The sequence below is a fragment of the Chinchilla lanigera genome, unplaced genomic scaffold (assembly GCF_000276665.1).
Source record: "Chinchilla lanigera isolate Chin_1 unplaced genomic scaffold, ChiLan1.0 scaffold00032, whole genome shotgun sequence".
NCBI classification, from domain to species: Eukaryota; Metazoa; Chordata; class Mammalia; order Rodentia; family Chinchillidae; genus Chinchilla; species Chinchilla lanigera.
Window position 1 is genome coordinate 933,643 of NW_004955433.1, and position 19,000 is coordinate 952,642.

The window sequence follows — 19,000 nt, forward strand, 5'->3', positions numbered from 1 at the left end:
AGGCTCCAGGCAGAGACCCAAGTGAGACTAGCACTCCCGGTGGAAACCCAGGCTGCCCAGGACTGACGACAGACAGAGTCTCCAGCTAGTTTATGAGGGGTGCAGGGCCATGGGAGCTGGGCATGGACTCGGGACACCGGGTCGCTGAGTACAGACTCAAACCAGACCAGCATCAGCACAGCGTGCCAGGTGAATGTCCCAGTTAGCATGGGAAAAGGCGAGGCACGCAGAGGTAACTCTGGAGGCCCTGGGTGCAGTACTGATGGCTCCAGACACAGGCTGCTGTCTACCCTCGAGTGACGCTCCAAAACCCCTGCCTGTGGCCGGGGTACCAGTGACTCTCAGGTGAACAGTTCACTTGGCCTTGCCCTCGGAGGCCAAGGCCAGGTGGGGGTGCGGGGAGCCGCCCCTCCCCTGAACTCTACCTCTGGTGTGTGCCTGGCCACAGCCTGCTCATTATTTCAAGAGTGAGACTGGACTCCAGCCTCAACAAGCAGCTAGAAGCACTGGGCCAGGGACTGTCCTGCAGGAAGGAGCCCACTGCCTGCTCCCTCTCCCCACAGACGCACGTTTTCACTGGGGGAGAGGCTTTAAGCAGGGGGAGGGACAGGGAGGTCAGTGACAGGGAAAATGCTCTGGCCTAAGGTCCCCAGGGGCTCCCTCTGCTCACCTCTTTAACGTCACCTAGAAGCCAGGTGTGGTGGCACAGGCCTATAAGCCCAGCACTCAAGGCTGAAGCAGGACCATCACCTAGAGTTCAAGGCCAGCCTGGGCTACACAGGGGTTCCTTGTCTCAAAAAACCATAAACAAAAATGTGTTCAGAGTACATCACCTCCTTTCCACCATCAGAGGCCAGCCCAAGCCTCTTCGCTGGCCTCTGGCTCCCAGCAAAACCGGGTTAGACAGAGCAGACCAAAAGTGAATTCCACGAACTTAAACTAAAACTATGTAAAGGAGGGAATGAGGGGCCCTAGAGTCACTAGGGAGTGTCAAGGGGTGACCTTAAAGGCCGCGTGGGGAGCGGCTTCTCAGGGTTTCATAAACACGTCCTCGAGCCGCAGTGGCTGCCTCTCCGCGCTGAGCCGGGCACACCTCGCCCGCGCACACCGGGCTGGTGTGCACAGCAGGCCGGCAGGCGCACCGACTCACCTGTAGGTGTAGGGCCCCACCTCCTCCAGCACAGGGCGCTCCCCGCGGAGGACCTCCTCCGGATTGGTGACGTTGAAGAAGTAGAACTGGGTGTACACCGGCAGAGGGGGCTTCTCCCAGGAGCGGAAGACCTCAGTCCCGTTCCGCAGCACCACGCGCTAGGAGGGAAACGAGAAAGACTTACATAGACGCAGGCGCGGGGGGACGCCAGCTGCCCGGCTCTCGGGCTTCTCTCCCGGACCGACTCCAGGCTGTGAGGCAGGACTGCCCTCCCGCCCGGCACACGTCTTCAGCGAGGGCTCGCTGCAGGAATAATGGCAAACATCGCTCCTGGGGCGGGGGGCGTGGCGCTGCCAAAACTCAACGCCTGACCGACTCGGTTATGTTCAAAGACCCCACGGAAGCCAGGCAGAGGGGCCCATGCCTGGAATCCCAGCCCTCTGGAAAGCCGAGGCTGGCAGATCTCAAGTTCAGGCTCATACTGGCAACTTAGTCACCCGTCTCAGAGTAACAAATTAAAAGGAATGGGAATGTAGCTCAGTGCAAAGGCTCTGCGCTTAACCCCCAGCACCACAATAAGAGGAAGGAGGAAGAAGAGGGAAAGTATGCAGATGTACACCAACAGATCATTTGAAGACAGGAAGATGGTCACTTACAGGCCAAGATGGAGACCTTAGGAGATTTTAATTAGCTTTATTTGCCACAAAATAGAACAAGTATTCATCCCAATGTGCTGAGCAGAGGAGGTTGGGTTTTTTCGTTTTTTGTGGTGTTATTTATCTGAGACAGGGTCCGGCTATGTAGTGCAGCCTGGCCTTGAACTCACTATGTAGCTCAGACTTCAAACTCAGGGCAATCCTGCCTCAGCCTCCCAAGTGCTAGGATTACAGGCATGTGCTGTCACGCTCTGCTTAGAGGTTGGTTTACTAAAGAAAGCGGAACAAAAAGTGGATTGATCATTTCAAAGTCACCCTCCTTGTGAGCAGAGACAGGATACAGAACAGGAAAATAACTGCTTAATATCAGTTTACTTTCAGGTATCCTTCCTTCCTTCCTTTTCTCTCTCCCTTTTCCTTTCTCACCTTTCCCCTTTCCTGTTCCCTTTTTTGGTAAAGATTAAAGCAGAGTTGAGCTAGGCACAGCAGATGCGCACACATCTGCAGTGGGGTTACTTGGGGGACAGGCAGGATTGCACACCTGACACCAGTCTAGACAATTAATGAGGCCTGTCTCAGAAGTGGGGTGGGGTGGGGATGTAGCTCAGCACTCCCACGGTTCAGTTCCCAGAACTTCAGAGAGGCAGAGACCAAGAGAGACCAAAAGCAACGAGGCACAGTGGTGCCTGCCTAATTGGTGAGCTCAAGGCTGAGCTAGATCACATAGTGAGATCCTAGCCCCAAAACTATCCCCTACTGCCCCCTGCCCACCAAAAATAAGTGGATGGAACCTCATTAAAAGCAGGTGGCAGGAACTGGAAACTGACCTGCCTCTTTGGGAAATCTGGCTCCCTGTCATTTCTCAGGTCAGATAATTTATGTTTGATGAAGCGTGACTATGAGGACACTGTTTTGATTTTTAGCCTGGCCTCTTGGGGCCTTGTGCAAGAGCTTAGTCCGAAACAAAGGCCTCCTATAATTTTTATTTCACGTTGTCAACACCTGATCTCAGACTGCACTTCCAGAACTTTGAGATAATAGATCTACCCTTTTGTTTGCTAACACCTCCCTCTGGCCCGGCCTCACCCTCCGCCTTGGGCGTGGCCAAGGGCAGACTTTCGGTGTTGGGTGGCAAAGTGCCAGTAATGCTGTTGCCTAGGTGCCCAAGGCCTCTGTCAGCATCCCAGAGCCTCCACCTCCGCTGGGGCAGCCTCTGTCCCAAGGGGATGTGTGCCCAGCCTGGGGCCGCCTGGAGGCCTGCAGGACCCTGCAGAAGGCACTCTCCCAACAGGCTGCATCCGCGTGAGAGACTACAGATGGCTTGACCTTGGCCGACTGGAGCACAGCAGCTGTGGCAAGATGGACTGTTGTAGGCTGGGAACCAAAACTATCTTGGGCTCTATCTTAGGCCCTTCAACAGCCATGTACTTCAGCTGTTGTGTCTGGCCTGTCTCATGACTTTACCTGATTTTTTTCTTTCAGTACTAGCAAATGAACCCAGGGCCTCTGCCCTTTTTAAAAATCTTGACACAGGGTCATGCTAAGTTGCCCAGGCTAGTCTTGAATTTGGAATCTTCCAGCTTCAGCCCCTCAAGAGTGCTGGGATTACAGCTGTACGCCCCATACCCGCTTGTGTGTGGGGGCAGGGTTTGTGCGATGTTGGACAGAGCCTGAGCTTCGGGGCAGCCCCGCAGCTCCACGCTCATCCCCGTTCTGTGAAAACTGCGTGGACCCCTCAGGACGCATCACAAAGCCTATCAACCTCCACCAAGTCTGAAGCTAACAGCCCTCCTGGGGACACCTGAGACCTATAGAGAACACCCGCCTCCCGGTGCTCTCTCGGCTTAACTGGGCAGTGTGTTGATTGTTCTGCAACTGGAAAAGTCCACATAGCATTTTCCACTGTGGAGCTTGTCACTCAGGACAGCTTGAATCAGGTGTTCGCAGGGCATGATAGCTCACATTTGGCTCAGAATAACCTGCTGCAGGGTTGTGACATCAGCACCAGTCCGGCTGAGCCATTCAAGCTCAGTCTGCAGTCAGCATACAACACACAGGCCCTGCCTCCCAACCCTGCACACCTGGTGTGAAGCAGAGGGCACCAGTGTAAGCCACTGAAAGTCAGGAGCTGTTTGTTAGCCAGTACTGAAGCAAAAGCCTGACAAACACAAGGCCCAAAGTTAGTAAGCAGAATCCTAATACCCAGTAGTTCTAACATTCTGGAATCTGCCAATGAGAAAAAAACTTTGCATTTTCACAGTAGAAATTGTTGCAAGCGTAAAAAAGAGAAAGACACAGATCAAAGACAAACCCAAAACATGAACAGTGACCAACTCTGAGTGTTGGGAAATTTATTTATTTATTTGCTATAGTACTCTTTTTTATTTTTTGTTTTGAGACAGGCTGTCACAGTGTAGGCCAGGCTGGCCTTGAGCTCACGATCTTCCTGCTTCAGCCTCCCAAACAGTTAAGATTATAAGTGTGCCATTAGTGTTAGGAACTTGGATTACTGTTTTTTCTCCCTGATGGGATTTGTACTTTCTAACTTTTAAAATAATGAGTAAAAAAACTAATATTGAGAAAAGCTTTTGAGAGAAAATCAGGAGAGGAAAATGGGACTACTTAAGTGCCTGCCTGGCAAGTGCAAGGCCCTGAGTTCAATTTCTGGTACCAAAACAAGAAAAAAGAAAATGGGACTACAACACATCAATCAGACTGCAAGTGAGGCAGTAAAAACCAGATAGGAAAGCGCCCTCCACCCCCAGGATGCCCGCCACTCCTCTGCTCGGAGAGCACGCTGGAAGCCACCTGCTAAAATGTGCATGACAGCATACGTAGACAGAAAGGAGAGGCTGGGGAAGGGTAACAAACTCTCCTCTTTATTCACACATGTGAGAAAGAAGGGTGCAGAGTCCCCTAAAGGCGGGAAATGTGGGAAAATTAAGGCGGCCCAAGTAAACTTTTGTCTTCTCCTACTTAGGCAAGAGAAAGGCATGGAACGCCCTAAGGGCAGCAAGTGTGGAAAATATAGACTGGAGACAAAAGGGGTCCTTTCTCTGCTTTCCAGCAACCTGGCCCCCTCTCTCTGGGCCAACTTTCTTGTCTTGCAAGAAACTCTGTTTTCTCTAAGACTAAAAACTTTGTTTACAAGTGGCCTCAAGCAAAGGACACTGGGCAGACCAGGTGAAATCTCAGGCCCCCAAGAGCATGGAAATCTGGTTACAGCAGGATGTCAAGCTTGAGTAGCTGAGACCAACTGAACAGCAGTGTTGCAAGAAACTACTTCTAAAGAGAAAACACCCAAGAACCTCTGCAGGACAGTAAAGGTGACTGTGCAGTAAATGACTGTGAACAACTAGAGGAGTGGAGTGGACCCTCCAGCCAGCTGCCCCAGAGCTGGGGCTTCAGCTGTGGTGTGTGTCAGCTCACCAGTCAGACTTCTGACCAGACTACATTGTTGAAATATTCTTGGTCTTTACAACATCAGTGGTAACTGAATGAGCTGAGGTCAGCTTGATGAAACGGAAGGATTTTTAAAGACACACTGTGAAACCCTTGGCTTCCTCCACGATGGTGCCCAGGGCTCTATCCGGCAAATCTCCTCCCCACACACTGAGCGCTCCTGGCCCAGGGCAAGAGGCTTCATCCAATATTTCATCTAGTTAAGACTTCAGTGATCACTTATCTTATGTCCTAAACAGAAGCCTCAGGTATCCCGAGACAAAAAACAGATTTATACTAAGAATACAAGAAAGTGTCAGGGCCGGAGCAGCCCTCAGGGCTGACGAGATGTACTCAGACGCCCTGAAAGGAGAAAGCCTTTCTCTGCATAAGTCTGAGCAGAGCCTCAGAGCTGTGTTCCTCCTCTCTCCCATCCCACTTCTGTAGGGAACATGTTAATGAAGTAGGCCACACACACTGTACTTACACCCCTTACACGGTGGAGTCTAAGAACAGCTGAGCAACGTAAAGGTAAATTACCTACAACTAGTGTGTGGAGGCCTAATGTGTAAATAAGCATCACTTTGTCTTCTTCAGGATTCTGAGGACCCATGGACATTTAAAAAGTCATTTGATTGCATTAAAATAAGGATCTCTTTCTTGTCCGCGAATCTGCACAAAAGGTCAGGGCAGTGATTTCCCATCTCCCGTTAACTGCTTGGATAACCCTGAACTGGGAGCTCCGCTCCTTCCTCTGGACCCCACAACACATGACATTGGAACTGCTCCAGGAAAAGAGCTCAGTGTAAACACATTTTAGAACTGATGCCCAGAATGAGTTATTATGTAGCACAAACATAAAGTAATAAAGTCTTTGTAAAACCCTGACTTATGGAGGGAGCACCAAGATGTCAGTGGTAAACAGCAGAAAAAGAGGCTCTCTAAGGGTCACCATCCGGATGCTGGAATATAGCGATGGGAAGAAGACAAGAAGCCGGGAAGGGTCCCATGGCCCCAGGAAGGATCTGAAGTGTGAACTGAAGCCCATGGAGAGAGCCAAGAGACAAGCTTCAATGAAGAAGAAGGTTGCCAGTGGCTCCTTCTGCCTGAGACGGGACTCACTGTGCAAGGAGTGGTCGAACCTGTTGACACACAGTGACTGCTGGCAAACCAGAGGCCTCCACAGGGAGAAGCAGCACCGAAGGGGAGCAGTGTACTTCATGGACTGCACTAACTGGCAGTGGTGAGTGCTAAGGGCTCAGTCGTCCCACATGACAGAGCTATTGGCCTGGAGCCACCTTGGAGAGGGGCCGTCTGATCTCAGAACTCACAGCAGCTACTGGCTCCCTCTAGCCGTGCCCAGCTGGGCTCAGGCCCACAGAAGGTACACTGATGGATGCAGGCTGAATGAGTCTGGTCCCAGCCAAAAGGTGCTGGGTCACTGAGATTATCCCGTCCCACCAAAAAGCTATTGCTGGCTTGTGGGATAAATCAACACGGATGTGGACTCTGTTTCCATACACTGTCTAACACTGATAAACCTGGAAGTGGACTTCTTTTTTCTTTTTTCTTTTTTCTTTTTCCTCTCTTGTGTGCTTTTTGTTGTGGTGGTGGTTTTGTTGTTTTTTGTTTTCTCCTTGTTGTTTTTTGTTTTCTCTTTTGTTGTTTTTGTGTTTTTCTCCTTCATTTGCTTGATCTTGTTTTTATATGAATGTGAAAGTGGTTTCTAGCCACTTTGTGGTTCTTTCCCGTTCTTCTTTTTATCTCTTCCTTCTCTCTTTCCCTCCAGTCTTCTGCACTCGTTTCCCAAAGTTAGCGTGATCCTCCTTTGTCCTCCTCTTTGGCCTTACTTCTAATCTCTTCCTCTTCTTCCACCTATTTTCTCCCTGCCTCCTTTCTGTTTTTGTACCAGGAATTGAACTCAGGGCCTCCTGCTTGCCAGGCAGGTGCTGTGCCACTGAACTACATCCCTAGCCCCTCCCTAACCCATTTTAAGTTTTAATCCCTGAGGGCAAAATTGACATATTAAGGACTTATATACTGCATATAATTTTTTGGTTTGTTTTACATTTTTTTTATATAACCACAAATCTAGTTGATACAATTAAAGGTGGTAAATTAATGGCTAGCTCAACTTGTCATTTTCTAGACTGTGTTTGATGCTATTGTCATTGGTACCATTATAGCCAAAAGTGACATAACTATTCGAAACACCTGTTCTTCCTGGTATCCAGGACTGAGACTGACTGAAGGACACAGAAAATACTGTGACAGTGTGAAAGAAACAGGGGCTGGGCCACAGATAGAAACTTTTCCTCCCCAACAAACTGAAGGGGAAGATCTTGCAACAGACTCAAAACCCAAGTCACACCTAGAAGACACTTGGAAGAAGTAGTCATTTCCTAAGGGGTCTAAATACTAGCAATAAAGCTACTCACCATAGGCAATTTACAAGCATCAACCCAGGAATTAAACTAGAAGAAAAGAAAATCAGTTAACACTTAAACAAGATGCAACCTCAGACATCCAACTGACCAAAGGGAAACCCAGGGGGCAATGAGGTGGGACAATCTGAAAGCCACCCACCTGACCTCTCTGAAGTGGTACCAACAAAGAACTGAATGAGGCTCTAGAAAAAAATCAAATCAGAAATAATTTCTCAGATAACTGGAGAGATGGTGTCCACAATGAAAACCATGCTGAGCGATTCTAGAGCAGATACAGAAAAAAAAAAAAATAGGAGCTTAAGAAAATTATGGAAGCCATGAATAATAGCATAGGAAAGAAATAGAATGCATAAGGCAGATTTAAGCAGATATCCAGGAGAATAAAATTTCCACTGAAAATATTCACCAATTAAGGCAATGTGAGGACAGGATCTCAGATATAGAAGACAGGCTTGTGGTTAGTAATCATAAAATGAATGATTTCTTAAAAATAGCAAGAGACTATGAGGAATCAATACAGCAGCTGCTAGATGAGGCAAAAAAGAATAATTTAAGATGAATTGGACTCTATGAAAAAGTAGGAGAGAACACAAACAATGTAAAAAACTGTTCACAGACACCATGGCAAAAAACTTCCCTGGCAGAGAAAAAGAATTTGACATACAGTTAAGTGAAACATATAGAAATCCAATTAGACACAATCAAAAAAAAATCACAGCCAGGCATATCATAGTCAAGATTCTGGAAATTGGGGGCTGGGGATTTAGCTCAGCGGCACAGTGCCTGCCTGGCAAGGGCAAGATAGTGAGTTCAATTCCTGGTACCGGAAAAAAACAAAACAAAACAAAAGATTCTGGAAATTGAACATAAGAACAGAATCTTAAAAGCTGTTAGGGAAAAGACACAAGCCACCATCACAGCTGACTTCTAAGCACAAACCCTTAAGTCAAGGAGAGCTTGAAGTATTTGAAGTACTAAAGAAAAACAACTTTCAACCCAGACTGATATACTCCACAAAACTATCTTTGAGAACTGAGGGAGAAATAAGATACTTCCATAACAAAAAACATCTGAGGAAATTGATGACCACTAAACCAGCATTCCAAAATGTCTTGAAGGACATTCTAGAAAGAGATAACAAGGACTACAACTCCATCAACCCCAACAGAAGGAATCCACCAGGGAAGGCAAACAATTAAAAAGAGGAAGGGGAAAAAAAGAGGGGGAGCCAACAATAGGAAAATAATATGACAAGGATAAGTCAATACATACCAATTTTAACTATCAATATTAATGGTCTCAATTTACCAATCAAAAGAGACTGGCAGAATGGATCAAGAAGCAAGATCTCACAATACGCTGCATACAAGAAACATTTAATTCAAAAAGAAATTCATAGACTGAAAGTCAAAGGATAGAAAATAATACTCCATGCAATAAGAACCCAGAAAAAAGGAGGGGTAGCAATTCTATTTGCAGACAAAGTGAATTTTAAGCCAAGACTGATTAAGACAGATAAGGTCACTATATCCTTGTAAAGGAAACAATAGAAGAGGAAGAGATAACAATCATAAATATATATGCAACAAATACCAGTGCACCCAATTATATAAAACAAATATTAATGGGCATAGAAAATCAAATAGGCACTAATACAGTTTTATTGGGGGATCTCAATACCCCACTGTCACAAAAAGATCAACTAGATGAAACATTAGAACTGAGCCAAACTTTTGAACAAATGGACCTAGTAGATGTCTACAAAGTGTTCCACCCCATAACATCAGAATACACATTCTTCTCAGCTGCACACAGGATATTCTCCAAAACAGACCACATACTAGCTCACAGAACATGTTTAAGTAAATGCAAAGGAACTGAAATTATCCCATGCATATTATCAGACTATAGTACAATGAAATTGGAAATTAATGGCACAAAAAACCACAAGAACTTCATAAACACATGGAAATTAAACAGCACCCTCCTGAACAACCAATGGATCACAGATGAAATTAAAAGAAGAAATTAGACCATTTCTACAATTAAATGATAATGACAATACTATATACTGGAACTTATGGGACACAATGAAAGCTGTCATAAGAGAAATTTATAGCAGTGAATACCCATATTAGTACAAATAAAGAACCTCAAATTTCTAGAAGAGAGCAGGCTAAGCCAAAAGTTCATACAGGGGAGGAAATTATAAAGATCAGAGTCCTGAGTTTGATTCTGGTACAAAAAAAAAAAGAGATCAGAGCAGAAATAAACACATTAGAGACTAAAAACAAAAATACAAAGAACCAATGAACTGAAGAGTTGGTTTCTTGAAAGATTAAATATAATCGACAACCTTTATCCAATCTTATGCAAAAAAGGAAAGAAAAGATTCAAATCCATGCAATTAGCAATAAAAAGGGTAAAATCACAACAGACCCTGCAGAAATCCGGAAGATCATCTATACCTACTTTAAACACTTATATTCTAATAAGATGGAAAATCCAGGAGAAAAGGACAGATTCCTAGATACGTATAAATTACCAAAGGTGAATCAAGAAGGTATAAGAATCCTAAATAAACCAATATCAATCAATGAAATCAAAGATGTAATTAAAAACCTACCAACAGCTGGGCATAGTGGTACACACCTGTAATCCCAGCACTCAGGAGGCTGACACAGGAGGATCATTGCAAGTTCAAGGCCAGTCTGTGCTACAAAGTGAGTTCAAGACCAGCCCGAACTGTATAGTGAGACCTTGTCTCAAAAACAAAAACAAAAACAAAAAAAACTCACACACAAGAAAAACCCAACCAACAAAGAAAAACCCAGGCCCTGAATTCTGTAAGAAATTTAGAAGACCTAACACTACTACTTCTCAAACTGTTTAATGAAATTGAAAGGGAAGTAACACTCCCAAATTCATTTCTGGAAACAAGTATTACCCTGATATCAAAACAGGAGAAGGACCCAACTAAAAAGGCAGCCAGGTGTGGTGGTGCACGCCTGTAATCCCAGCACTTCGGAGGCTGAGGCAGGAGGATCAATGCAAGTTCAAGAACAGCCTGCGCAACAAAGTAAGCTCAAGGCCAGCCTGAACTGTGTAGTGAGACCCTGTCTCAAAAAGACAAAAAAAAAAGAATTATTATAGGCCAATCTCTCTAATGAACATTGATGGAAAAAGCCTAAAAGTAATGGCAAACAGAATGCAGCAAATCATCAGAAAGATTATATACCATGACCAAGTGGGATTCATCCCAGAGATGCAAAAAATAGTTCAACATATGTAAATCAATAAATGTAATTCACCATATTAACAGAGCCAAGAACAAAAATCATACGATCATCTCAACAGATGTAGAAAAAGCTTTTCCCAAGGTCCAGCACCCATTTATGATTAAAAAAAAAAAACCTACAAAAAATTGAAATAGATGGTCTTTATCTCAACCTGATCAAAGCCATCTATGACAAACCAACAGCCAACATCACACTAAATGGACAAAAACTGAAAGCTTTCTCTCTAAAATCAGAAACAAGACAAGGATATCCACTGTCTGCATTCTTATTCAGAATAGGCCTGGAAAGTTTAGCCAGAACTATCAGACAAGAGAAAGAAATAAAAGGAATAATGATGGGAAAGGAAAAAGTTAAACTATCATTATTTGCAGATGAAATCATACTTTACATAGAAGACCCCAAAAACTCCACTAAAAAACCTGCTAGGTTTAATAAACAAATTCAGTAGTGTAGCTGGATACAAAGTTGGCACTCAAAAATCAATAGCATTCCTGTATGTAAGTAACAGACTCACTGAGAGAGAAATTACGTAAACAACATCTTTCACAATAGCATTAAAAAATGAAATACCTAGGAATCAATGTAATGAAGGAAGTGAAAGACCTCTACACTGAAATCTACAGTAATCTGGAACAGGAGCTCAAAGAGGATATTAGAAAATGGAAAGACATCCCTTGTTCTTAGGGAGAAAGAACCATTGTAGTGAAAATAATAAAATGTGGAGGAGAGGAGGGCTTGAAGGGAGGGGAGGTAAATGGGGGAAACAAGTCACATCATGTGAGGTACAAATTCTCTATGACAAATGTGATCATTATGTGTATCTGAAATGCACCAATAAAGTCTAACAGAAAAAAAATGACCACACTTCCACAACTGTGACACAGAATTAATGCAATCCTAATCAAAAGCCCTCACAGAATTAGAGAAAATAATCCTAAAATTCATTTGGAACCAGAAGAGACCTAGAATAGCACAGGCAATTCTGGGCAACAAAGGCAAGGTAGGGGCATCACAGCCCCTAATTTGAAATTATACTATAAAACTACAGGGTAAAACTCTGCGTGGTACTGGCAAGAAAACAGACCTGAAGACCAACGGAGCAGATCAGAGGGTGCAGAAGCAACACCAGACACACTCAGCCACCTTATCTTCGACAAAGGGGCCGAACACATTCACTGGAAGAAAGGTCGCCTCTTTAATAAATGGTGCTGGAAAAACTGGCTCTCCACATGCCAAAGATTAAAATTGGACCCATATCTTTCACCATGCACTAAACTAAATTCAAAATGGATCAAAGATCTAAATATGAAAACAGAAACACTAAGTCTGCTGGAAGACAGAATAGGTAAAGCTCTTAAGGACACTGACGTAGGCAAAGACTTTGAATAAAACCCTGATCATACAGGAACTATCACAAAGAATCAACAACTGGGATCTCATCTTATTAAAAAGCTTTTGCACAGCAAGAGAAAACAATGGAGTGAAGAGACAACCCACTGTGTAGGAAAAATGTTTGTCAGCTGTTCCTCAGATAAAGGATTACTATCCAGAACATATCAGACCTCACAAATTTAAAGAGCCAATTCAAAAATGGGCATCTGAGATAAATACACACTTCTCAAATGAAGATATACAAACAGCAAATAAATATATCAAAAAATGTTCAACATCTCTGGTCATTTGAGAGACGCAAATTAAAACAACACTGAGATTCCATCTCACCCTAGAAAGAATGGCTATCATCAAGAAATCAACCAATAACAAATGCTGGGAGGGCTGTGGGGAGAAAGGAACCCTCCTCCACTGTTGCTGGGAGTGTAGACTGGTGCAACCACTGTGGAAATCAGTGTGGAGATTTCTTTAAAAACAAGGATTGGAGGTCCCACTCAACCCAGCTATTCCCCTTCTAGGTATCTTCCCAGAAGAATTAAAAACATACCACAGCGATATGTGTGCACCCAAGATTATAGCAGCTGTTTGTAACAGCTAGATCTTGTAAACAACCCAAATGCCCATCAGCCAAGGAATGGATAAAAAGATATCTTTTTATACAAGAGTACTATTCAGCCATAAAGAAAGATAAACTGGAGACTTTTATAGGTAAATGGATACAACTTGAAACCATACCCATAAGTGAAATAAACCAGTTGCACATGTGTAAACATCATATTGTCTCCCTAGTGTGAGAAGCTGAAAGAATAAATAAGATCCTGGGGCTGGGGATTTAGCTCAGCGGCAAAGCGCCTGCCTCGCAAGCGCAAGGTCGTGAGTTCAGTTCCCGGTACCGGAGAAAAACCAAAAAAAAAAAAAAAAAAAAAAGAATAAATAAGATCCAAACTGTACAATAGATATTGTAAAATGAGAAGAAACTTCAAAAGGAAAGAGGCCAGGCATTTAGCTCAGTAGTGTAGTGCCTGCCTGGCAAGTGCAAGGTCCTGAGTTTGACTCCTGGTACCCGCCTCAAAAAACAAAATGGAAAGAGAAACTGGGATAGGGGAATGGAGAAAATGAAAAGCAAAAAGCAAAAATATATATATATATTTTAATATTAAGCACTTAATTAAAATATATTAAATTATATGATTATAATTAAAATATATTAAATTAAAATTAAAATATTAAGTACTTAAAATTTTAAAACTTAATATTAAAAAAGGTACTTAAACTAGCTATACTATTAATTTCTCTTCATTCACTGAAAAGAGGTCTGTGCTAATATTGTTTGGACAATTAAATGCCAATATCTTGTACTCTGAGTAATTTAAAGATAACAATATGCAACATATTAACCTCCTATTATCTTATTTTGAAATTTTGGGGGTTTTTCTCTTAAAAAAACCTGTACTAATAAAAAAAAACAAACCTGGACTTACTAGGAATCTAGTAAGTCCCAAAGCAGATGAGTTGAGCGATCTGAACGGCAAAGGAAAACGCACCTGTTTGACGTGTCAGTGCATTAGGGTGACTGCTGGCTTCTCATAGCAGAAGATGTTCATCAATAAAAAAGAGTAGTTTTTGTTGTTTTCGTTAAAACTCTCTAGACCTTGGATGTGTAGGCAAAGGCATGCACCAGAGAAATATTTGTCCAGTCATCTAAGTGTAACACTAGACAACTTACACAGGGGCTTCTGCAGACTTTTCTCACAGATTATGGAGAAATGAGCTTGGTCACTGTGTCATGCAACACATCGAGGCCTGAATTAACCACACTCAGTGGCCTTAAATGCCACTGCAGCTGGTCTCTCTCTCCTGAATGAAGAAGTAAAATGAGGCAACCCATCCTCCAAAATCTGACAGCCACTAGACATTCTAACAGCAGCACAAGGGGGTACTTGTGCAATTGTAAAAGCTGAATGTTGTGTGTGCATTCCTGATCCTTCTGCTAATATCTTGATGGCTGTCCAAGATATTAAATGACAGGTTAATGCCCTGTCGAATTCTGAATTCCCTGGACTCTTTCCTTATCCTCTTTATGAAAAGCTATTACTGGCTTCTCCTGGTGGGAACCTTTGTTGACTGTATTCATAATTATCCTGTTGATCTTATTATTTGGCCCATGCATACTTAATTATTACTTTGGCCTTGTCTCCCCAGACTTAAAGCTACACCCCTACCCAAGACAAGAGCCCCTGGCACCTACTGAGGGCCTTTAGGTAGCCCCTCTGAGTATCTCTGACGCCAATCACAGCTACAACCTCTTCAGCTGGAAGCAGCCAGAACGGTCTTTGCCCCTTTCCCCCTCATGGCATTTTGGGGTACTTCTTCAGAGGGGGGAGTATTATAGATAGGTAAGTCAGGTAGGAACAGTGTAGGCAGTCAGACAGGGCTGGGCCTTCGAGGGAGTCAGTGCAGAAGATGAAAACACATCAGAACAGTGGCTGGAGACATATCTGGAGATGGGAGTCACAATGGCCAGATTTACATACTTCCTTAAGGGATAAATGGGAGTTTGAGGTTAGTAGTACCACCCTTTTGGTTTTTTGTTTATATTTTGTTGTTGTTGTTGTTGTTGTTATTGCTGTTTGAGACAGGGCTCCCCCTGTAGTCCAGCCTTGCCTTGAACTCACTATGTAGCCCAGGCTGGCCTCAAACTGGCAGTAATCCTCCTGCCTCAGCCTCCCAAGTGATGGGACTACAGGTGTGCGCCGTAACACCTGGAAGTCTTTTGAGATTTCCCATATCTCATTAGGGATGGACCATCCTCTCCCACCAACCTCTCCCAGGACTAAGGCTGAGACCAAGAATACAAGTACAGATTACGGACCAAGGTTAGTGATGTCATTCATATGCCCTTGCTACGACTGGGTCAATATTACCTAAGCATGTTTATGTGGAATCCTATTGAGTGATCATAATTTTGTACACATCTCTTGTTCTGTTCTATTCAACTGCCCCTATAAAGTGGACACACAGCAACCCACTTTCCAGGTCCTCTCTTGCCTTAAGAGTTGTCTCTCAATAATTTAATTTTCTTTTCTTTTTTTTTTTTTTTTTGCTTTTTTTCCGGTACCAGGTACCAGGAATCAAACTCACAGCAAGTGCTGTGCCGCTGAGCTAAATCCCCAGCCCCAATAATTTAATTTTCTGCTCTTAGCCTCCATCACCCCTCAGAGCTCATTTGATTTTGCGGGACATGAACTTGGTACATGGGACATCCAGTCGGTTGGAGTTATACTTCCCCTATATCATTGGAGGTCCTGTAAGAACTGGGTTGAGGAAGGGGCTCTCAAGAACAGTTTTTATCTTGTCATTTCTTGTTCCATTAAGGAGTCAAGGCTGTCGGGAGGCTGAGGCAGGAGAATCACTGATTTCAAGGCCAGCCTGGCTCCATAGTGAGTTCAAGGCTAGCCTGAACTACACAGTGAGACCTTATTTTCAAAAAATGAAACAAAACAAAAACAACAAAAGGAGTCAAGCCCACTGTATGATAATTTCTACAGTGCAGTCAAAGCAGGCAAGACAAATTAAGGGGTGAGCTAGGTCTGAGGGCACCTCCCAATTCTCTCGGAGCTCACAATTCTAGGGGCCTTTTAACAAAAACATGACGCATCTAGTCCTTTCATTCATGAAAATTCTCCACACATTGTGATTGGTCAGGAAAAATCAGAGCCCATCCTGAACAGGAAGAAGAAAACTCAGTGAAATCCAGGGGGTGATTGCAGCCTCACAGCCAGAGCAAAAGCCATGATGAACTGAGCCTCATTTCCGCCCCTTTCCCTCCCCAGGGTCCATCAGAAACTTATTTTTAAACTGGGAACTGAACTCAGGAGCTCACGCTAATAACATTTTATAGAGCCTAACGTTCACTCTAAAAAATAAAATAATTATTTCTTCTGCTTACAAAAGTACAAAAAATGCAGAAAAACAGAAAAAATGGGAAACCTCAGTCCTGCCCCACAGCTATTAGACATCTGGTGCAGAGGCTGACATTTTTTTTGTTGAGCCAGGGACTCACTGGAGTTCAGCCTGGCCTCGAATTCATGACAGTCTTCCTGCCTCAGCCTTCTGAGTGCTGGGAGCGCAGGCATGTACCTCCATGCCTGTCGGTGATACAGTACTTAGACATTTTGAGGGTGACTTAGACATTAAAATCTTGACTGTATCTCTGTTCCATCACTGCAAGGTTTTCACATCTGCAGTTCATCCGCTGCTCCGACACAGAACATTCGACATCATCCGCCTTTTTCAGGTAACAGAACGGATCATTCAGCGTGTTGCTTATTTCCATTTATTCTTCATAATTTCACTGACTGCTTTCTCTCTGGAGCGCTGGGATCACAGGCATGCGCTACCACGCCCAGCTATAATTTTTAACTTGGCCTTTTCAACTTTCTGGTTAATTCCAGTAGCCGCCCTCGCCCCTGCCCGCGACGCTGGGGCTGTAACCCAGGGCCTCCAGCGAGGTAGGTGCTGTCACCAAGCTACACCCCGATTTCCTCGCTGCTTCCGCCTACACTGGACAGCTCAGGGCTGGAGGGGAAGCCAGGACTGACGCCTCCTCTCTCGGGCTAACACCTGCTCAGCTGTCCCTATTTCAGCCACTCCTCGTGGGGTGAATGATTCTTCTCCCTTCAGCCCCTGCCCTGCGGTGCAACCCGACCTGAAGATCATAATTACCGGGCACCTTGCAGGGGCCCTGAAAAGCCTGTCGGGGCGCTGCCTCCCCAGCCTCGGCGCCGCCTCGGGGAAGTGCCCGCAGCAGCGGGCCGCGCTCGAAGCGTCGGTGGAAGAGAAACCAAGCCTGATTCTCGGGCAGGGGCCGCGGGAACGACTCCTGCGGGGGAAGGGCTGCTGCAGTGCGAGATGGTGCCTGGTGCTATCCCCCGGAAGCCCAAGTGTCAGGAGAAAGCGCTGGTCTCTCTCAGGGAGGGGTTAACAAGGCTGACAGAACAGATGCAGCAGATAGGGAAGCCAGGTGCACGGGAGAAGCCGGATCTCAGCGGTCAGAACCCCCCCAGGAGCCCTGTGCTGACAAGCTCACAGGTGTGGAGAATTTTAGGAGAAAGGACTTCAGAGCGCCGTTGAAGAAAATCACTTTGCTTAAAAACAAAAAAGGATGTGTGGTGGTGCATACCTGTAATGCTAGGAGGCTGATTGACAAGTTTGAGGACATCCTGAACAACTTAGTGAGGCCTTGTCTCAAAATAAAAAGGACTGGGGATGTAACTCAGTGGTTGAAGGCCCCTGGGTCAAGCCCAGTACCAGCAGGAAAAAAGGAAGGAAAGAAAGAGGCCCAAGAGCCCAGCTGTCGAGAGTGAGCAGATGGTAGGTGCTCAGGCCCTTGGGCAGCCGGCCTGGAGGTGGGGAGATGTCCAGGCGAGGTCCACAGACCCATTCGCAGAGAAGGGGAGGTGAGCCCAGCTCTCAACAGTCTGAGCAGGACTTGTCCCAGCAACTTTCCGGGTACAGAGGAGCATTTAGCAGACTTGACTCCTTAAGTAAACAAAGCAGAAGCAAACACTGTTCACAACGACAAAGCCCTTGACAGATGGCCAGGGCCCCAGCGTCACACGCTGAGGCTGCCTCCACCAAGCCCTAGCTCCTCTGTGCAGCTCTCTCCTCCTCGGCCCCTCCTTAGCTGAGTCAAGACATCCAGGTTCCTCCAGCCCCCTTTATTCTGTGCAGATCTCCCCTTTAACTGAGGGGTCTTCCCTGCACCTTTAGCACATTTCTTTTCCTCCTCCCACAGCTAGACACTGGTCAAGGACCGGCCGTAATGTCCAGGACGGATGCTGGGCACCGCCACACACAGCAAGCACACAGGGAGGAGTGGGGGAGAGAGGACAGCTGCAAATACAGCCATCCACATTTCACACACAGCCACTTCTCTATTTTCATCCTGACTTTCAGCTGCGAGGCCAGCTGCAGTGTGCAGCCCCTGGTAGGGCTGTGCTAGAGATTTTATATTCAGTATCTCTGAACCTAACATGGGTCCTACAAGCTAAAGATTCCTGGATTTTGGGTTTGTATCTGAGTCACAGTACCAGAGAATAAGACAACACATTAAAAGATATGGGGAAAGACAGCTCCCATTTCACAAGTACGAAAATACCACACAGGCTTTCCCAAGCCACAAAACAAAATATCCAGTTAAATCTGAACTTCATATAAGCAACAAAGAATTTTTTAGTATATGTATCAAAAATATTGCCAGGCCGGGTGTGGTGGCACATGCCTGTAATCCCAGCACTTGGGAGGCTGAGGCAGGAGGATTGCTGTGACTTCAAGGCCAGCCTGGGCTACAAAGTGAGTTTAAGGTCAGCCTCAACTGCATAGCAAGACCCTGTCTCAAAAAGACCCCCCCAAAAAAAAAAAATATTGTCTGAGCTGTCCTTATTTTTCTTTTAGCTAGGAACTGAACCCAGGACCTTCATACTGGGCTACATCCCCAGCCTTTCAAGACAAAGTCTCACCAAGTTGCCCAGACTAGGCTTGAAATTGCATTCTGCCTCAGCCTCCTGGAGACCTGGGAATTGAGGCATGCACCATCATGCCTGGCAAAAATGC

The 19,000-nt window shown here is 45.1% G+C and overlaps 1 protein-coding gene across 1 annotated transcript in view; it reads right to left on the bottom strand.

The window, feature by feature from the left end:
- Scarb2 (scavenger receptor class B, member 2) overlaps nucleotides 1-19,000 on the bottom strand; it is a gene marked incomplete at its 5' end in the record, with an annotated part of 78,193 nt that overhangs the window by 48,903 nt on the left and 10,290 nt on the right. The window contains 1 exon segment of the mRNA XM_005388182.2: nucleotides 1,151-1,308. Coding sequence (XP_005388239.1) covers nucleotides 1,151-1,308 — 158 coding nt within the window.